The sequence below is a fragment of the Aspergillus niger genome (assembly GCF_000002855.4).
Source record: "Aspergillus niger supercontig An04".
Classification (NCBI taxonomy): domain Eukaryota; kingdom Fungi; phylum Ascomycota; class Eurotiomycetes; order Eurotiales; family Aspergillaceae; genus Aspergillus; species Aspergillus niger.
The window spans coordinates 94,572-100,774 of record NT_166539.1 but is presented as its reverse complement, the minus strand read 5'-3'; the positions used below and the strand labels follow the sequence as shown (position 1 = coordinate 100,774).

Genomic DNA, 6,203 nt, shown 5'->3' with positions numbered 1-6,203 from the left:
TGGATCCTGTTTAACCCTCCGTGGCCGCGCCCCCCTCCCACTCTCTCGTTTCTCGCACTCTCGGCCATATCGGTCATCGGGGTCCGCCAAAACAGCCTCACGCCTTCTCCTCCCCCCTCATCCCCTTCCCTAGGATTCCCTCTAAACCACACCGGGCATTAGTGACGCAGCCCTGCACATCCGCCAATCCATTCGGGAAAAGTTCCCTACCAACACATGGTCAAGCCATGCATACCCTGCAAGTCTCCAGCCATTCCCAATTTGATTATTTCTTTTTTTCCTTTTTCTTTTCTTCATTTAATAATATTATTTGGGTTTGAGAAAAATAAAAATAATTATTACCCATAATAATCATTTCGAAAAAGGAAAATGTCAATTAAAATAAATTCTTCGGAGCACGGACTAACGCTGCTATCGCAACGGTTCAATCCACCATCACGGACGGGCTGCTTTCATTCGGACCCGGGGCTTAGCAGGCATAAGCTACAGACCTGTTCTCCAGCTGATCGACCCATGGCTTAGTTTTAAATACTGAACCCATCCTGTGTCTTTTCTTTTGAGTTTCAGATGTTGATCATCCTTGACTCGTGACTCTCACTTGGATTCAATATCTATATAGTCAATCCCAGATCCTCCCTCTGGCTTCTCATCTTCTTTCAATCATCATTCCAACTGCTTTCAACACTTTCTACTACCACTCGTATATCTTTGCTTCTTGTGAACAAGAGCTTTGATCTATATATACTATCATCTCCCTCTACCATACTTCAGTCCAAGATGCATCGGTCTTCCAATTACTCATACCAACAAACCTCGAGCTCGAGGAGCTCCAATCATGGAACCAGCAGCGCGTTCAGCCCCAATGCCAACCCCAACGAGGACTGGACCAAGATCTCAGACCTTGCAGAGCGTCGCCGGATACAGAATCGCATTGCTCAGAGAAACTACCGTAAGTTATCTTCCCTGCAGGGTGTTTAGCTATGCTGCGACTCGAAGCTCACTGAATGCGACAATCCAGGCAAGAAGCTAAAGCGTCGCCTCGAAGACTTGGAGAAGAGAGCCGCAACTGCTTCGACATCTCCAGAACGGTCACACGAGGGCTCGGAGTCGCCGAAGGCCGTGGTGCACACTGTCAAGTCCCGCACCAAACAGGCTCGCACAACCAAGTCTAGCTCAGATGCAAACCGTCACACCTCCGCGCAACGAGGCTCTTCCTATGACAGCCACTCCACCCAGGAAGATCGCCTATCGATGTTTTCCCAGCAATGCACCCGACAGCTCTCAGCCTCGCCGCCTCCCGTGTTCTCTTACCCCTCATACTCCCACTTGGAATCCTATGGTCACCACTCGTACGGACAGCCACCTTCCTATCACTCTCTCAACAACCACTACAATGACCTCCCATATGGAGAGTACGGAACAACGCTGCCTTCGATCCTGCCTGGTCCGATACTCGGATCGGGCGCAAAGAAGCACCACTCGTACGCCGATGACGAGATTGTCAGCCCCTTCAGTATGAGCTATGCATCCATGGCTGGCATTGATCTGGGCCCGACGCCGCAACACCTTCCAGAGCACAACATTCCTGTACATGCCCCTCTCTCTACGTGATGCCGGTCTGTGCAAGAAGTACCAGGGTTAGCGGAGCTAATACCGTCTTTCAGATGCCACCTCTGTCTTCAGTCTACAGCGATGATCATTCCTCCCCTTCCACCCCAGCAGAGCCTTTACTGCATTATCCTCTTACACCGAAGTCGGACCCGTGTTCCCCCAACTCATACCCGCTGTTCTGATTTGATGTTGTTTCTTTCTGGGAGCTAGGTGGTGGTACTTCGTTTTCTTCTTCTTATTTCTTTCTCCCTTTTTATTTTTTTTCTCCCCATGATTCACCCCACTCTCGCCCCTCTAATGACAGTTATGATGTATTATCGAGTCACGGTTGGATGTAACCGCACGATTCACTTTATTTCTTTTTCTATGTTTCCTTTGTTTGCGATCGATGCTTTTTATTCCCTTTGTGAGCCCCTTTCTCTTCTTCTTCCTATTATTCCCTTCCAGAGGAATATCTTTTGTGGACTGCGCTCGAGAAAGGACCCCACCCCGGGTCCAGCGCATTGCTTTGAGGTTTATTTGGTTTGCGCAAGCCGATAGATGCATGTTTTTCCGGCGTTCATGATGAAATTGAGGGGGAGTGGGGGGGAGGGGGAACCAAGGCTACAGGTGTATGCGTGTGTGGGAAATTGGCTATTATTGGGAAAGCAATTGTTCAATTTCCTTTTCTTTTCCTATTTATTTTATTTTATTTATTTTTTTTCTTACCGAACGATCAATCCGTCCGTCCGTGTGTTTCAAAAGATAGATTACCATACTTTTCTGAATCGAGTCTGGCTTCGACCCAAGCCGTGTTGCTATGCCATCCTACTATCCTCCATCCAGAAGGTTCGTCGAGTCGAATCGAGCCGAGTCCAGGTCAGGTCAGGTCTCAGGCCCGCCAGCGACCCAAAAAGTTACTTTTGTCGGCAACTCCACCCATCCCGAAATCCCCGCGCATGTCTCCGGTCCCAAAGTGGGTAACTGCCAACCCAGACCGTGGACGGGGAGGCTTTCGCCTCCCGCCGATGGCTATGCTCGCTGATTGGTCGGCTCGTATGCGCAACCCTGGGGGCAGTGGATTGAAGGGGGTTGCGCTTGGCCCCTTGACACTAAACCAGTAGGCACGTTTAGTGGCCTAACTCACTGTTTACTCGAAATGGGTCAATTAATTCGTTTTTTCCACCAGTTTGTTTTACCAGAACGAAACAAGCGTGATTTCACATCCACTGTTGCTAGCTTGCTAGCTAGTTAGTGTACCTTGGGTTCAGTCAGGTAGTTAGCAATCGGGGTATGAGTCGATCCCGGCGGTGTTTTGGATTTCCGTGTCCGGCTGCACATACACACCCTCTCGTCTCTATCTGGTCTATCTATCTATCTGTAAACTTAACGAAGAAAGAAAATACAGCTTCAGTAAGTTAGTTACCACATCCTCGGCAATTGAAACAACTCAAATATGTACAGCAAGTCAGATAAGGTAGTCGATTGGATCATACCTCGGCTTAGAAACTCAACCAAATCAAATCACACCGTTTTGGGGGCCGCAGTACTTACTTAGTTTAGTCGCGGGTTTGCGAGATTTGTTCATTGTGCATACAGCCTACATATGAACAGTTTATTTGACTCAAAAGTTACTAGATAGCACACAGCCTTGGGGCCATTTCGCATGGTAATTACCTAGATGAGTAGTTCACTACCCTAACTACTCCATACTATGCAGCTGTCTTGAGTTAAATCGCAAGGCTCTCTCTTCTTTCTTTCTTGCTCTGTTCATTGTTCGCGCCCGTCGGCGCGGCCGCGGGCCCCATCCATCCATACTTAGTAGTTGAACTAACTTGCTCTAAACGAAGGATCAAAAATTCCCGGCGATACGCCCGCCTGTCTCATAACTAAACCAACTTTACTTATCTAATAGACTAAACTAAATCAGGAACCATGGCTACCTAGACTGGCCCCCCCAGCTTGGACTGGGTCTGTGTCTCACTCTTCTTTTTGGATTTCCAGAAAGCCACTACTACCTACGGTTTTCTTCCATGAAGGGAAAGTAAGCATTCTAGATTGTATGGAGAGGAACTGAGGAGAGAAGGGTATGAGGTAAGTAGGTTGAACAAACAAGCATTAAACCGAAGTGAAACCCAAAAACCCCAAACCAAACCGGAGTTATCCGCTCGGAGATCGGACTTAGGCATTAGGAGATAGAGGCACGTCCTACGTAGTATCTTGGTTTTTTGTGTTACCATGTGCTTGCTATGTGCTAAATTCTGGGCCTCCCTTGTTTGTCTGTCTGTCTGTCTGTCTGTCTTGAGGTCAGTTTAATTCAGCTGGTAAAAAGTAAAATAAAAAAAAAAGAAAAAGATAAAGTAAGTTAGTCTAGCTAGCTAACGAAGTACATACGCGAGAACGAGTCGGTAAGTAAGTACGTACTTACTTATTAACTAGGGGAAGGGAGTACTAAGTAGTTAACGAGGGACTAACTAACTAATTACTATGATTGGGTCCGCTAAGGTGTGCTGCACTTCCCTCCCTCCCCCCCAAAACGCCAGGGCCAGAACCCTGTCCCTGCGACAACGCGGCGTGCCCGTCGAACCCGCTTCCGGCCAACCCGCTGTCCTTTTACCTTTTCCTTTTTGGTAGGTGAGTGTGCCGTTCGCTGCCCGGCTGCCCCGTAAATCAATCACCAACTAAGTAATTATGGAGTTAGTAAACTCATGAACGAACGACGGGCGGGAAGGGAAGGGGAAAGAGTAGGAAATATTGGAAAAGGCTGGACTGGAATGGGCGGGAGATCGATCATGGCCCGACCGGCACGTCGCTCTGCCTTCCTTAGTGGGTTAGTAACATGAGAAAAATAAAATAAGATATATTGTGTTTCTTTTCTTTCTAAGAATGTACTTAGTGGGGCTCTGCTTTTGCTGCCTCGCTCTCGCGAGAAGATGAACAAGAAGGGAGAGAAAGTTACGAACATGTGTGCTGCTGCGCCTCCACAGCTCCCGGCATGACGTGGTACTTGTCCTACAGGGTTACTGGAATAGTAGTGTGCTTGAATGACTGGCTGTGAGGGATGGCGTCTTTCTTCCTTTCTCTCTCGATCGATCGATTTGACTTGACCCGCTTGCGGTTGTTTTTCTTTGTCTTTGTCTTGATTCTGGTGACCGTTTACTACGTACGTATTTAGATCGAGGGGGTGAGTACCTTTGGAGGAGAGATTAAACGAGTAGACGCAAATACTTGCATCTCGATTTCTACTTCCAGATAGACCGTTATTAGCTGCGTTGGATTATCAATCAATCTTAATAACTTTACTAATTAATTAGTATATACATCTGACTGTGAGTAAGTACTTTGATCATTTTAAGCCTTTGACATAGCGGCCCGCCCATCTCCGTATACGGGACTTTATACTTTGTACCAAGATATCTGATTTCCTTGGCTTCTGCAGGGTAGATTATATACCATGTTACTCCGAATGAACGAATATCTCTATCTAGAAATATTGAAAAGAAATCTGTAGCCGCAAGGCTACTACCAACAAGAAGTCGCTACAGACATACATACACACATACCACATACTTCTTGCATCGGACAACCCCGATCAAATCAATCACTTCAGAGATGTCAATCAGTCTGTCAAGTATAGACCCTAGCGTCAAGTAAATATCCCAACCGGAATTCAGTTCTTATTTGCCATGCAAGTCAGTAAGTAGTCCACATGATGTGCCGGTTCCAGTAACCACCCGCCTTTGGGAGTTAAGATGCGGCTGGCTGGCTTGCAACCGAAACATCCGGTAATTGCCCGGAAGCAAAGCTGTATGGTCAGGACACACACTCTCTCATTTCCTTCATTCTTTGTTTGTATACCGCACATATATACGAGTGGCGATAGCAGAAATTCCAAAAAAGAAAGGAAATGAATGTAACAGTGAGTGAGGATACTGTTACAGCCGCGGAAAATCCAAATCCTAATCTAAAATCTAAAATCTACGTTTTGTTCCGCTGCACGCCTTAGGTAGAACTAGACCATGCCCGACAAGACAGCGTGGCAGACGTTAGATAGATAGTAAAGTTGAACAAGGCTCGAATATACGAGTCTGCTGCAGCCACACATACACACAAGGCTGGCTCTGTCTCGGAGTCCAAGAAAAGACGTTACTTTTCCATCGATTACAAATCTAGTATTTCTATGTGATGTGATGTATACTATCCTTCCCGTGGATGGCGTATGCGTACTTTTTATTCCCCTCAAGTTTAATTTCTTCATTTTGTACAACATTCAGAAACGGAGGGAATGTTTCGCTGGCACCATTCAAGGGTGTTTATCACCAACTGCGGCAAAGTCTATGTATCTCGTTCATCACTCACCCATTCCTAAAGTCATGGTGGATGAGGAGGAGGAGGCTCAGAATGACCAGGACTAGGGCCAGGATTAAACCCAATCCAGTCCACTTCACTCCACTCCAATCCTTAGCGTTGCAGCAGCACCAGCAGTAGCGACCCCAGACACACCAGGCTAAAGTTGCACGAGGGGTGGGCAACAGAAGACATCAAAGCCCGGCGCCAGGGATTTCCGAAGGGAGAGAAACCAATCTCGACTTGACGAGACGCAGTCGAAGGGA

General features: G+C 47.1%; 2 protein-coding genes across 2 annotated transcripts; one reads left to right on the top strand and one right to left on the bottom strand.

Moving 5' to 3' along the window:
* Positions 1–777: 777 nt before the first annotated feature.
* On the top strand, positions 778–1,611 carry An04g00480 (uncharacterized protein; the record flags this gene model as incomplete). Its single annotated transcript, XM_001401375.3, has 2 exons — positions 778–949; positions 1,019–1,611. The coding sequence occupies 2 exons, from the start codon at positions 778–780 to the stop codon at positions 1,609–1,611; spliced, it is 765 nt and encodes a 254-aa protein (XP_001401412.3).
* Positions 1,612–2,247: 636 nt separating this feature from the next.
* Positions 2,248–4,940, bottom strand: An04g00470 (uncharacterized protein; the record flags this gene model as incomplete). The annotated part of the gene is made up of 12 exons (XM_059747256.1): positions 2,248–2,285; positions 2,512–2,728; positions 2,938–2,960; positions 3,145–3,190; positions 3,238–3,267; positions 3,426–3,468; positions 3,613–3,886; positions 4,019–4,025; positions 4,208–4,248; positions 4,309–4,735; positions 4,783–4,887; positions 4,932–4,940. The coding sequence occupies 12 exons, from the start codon at positions 4,938–4,940 to the stop codon at positions 2,248–2,250; spliced, it is 1,260 nt and encodes a 419-aa protein (XP_059600431.1).
* Positions 4,941–6,203: the final 1,263 nt, after the last annotated feature.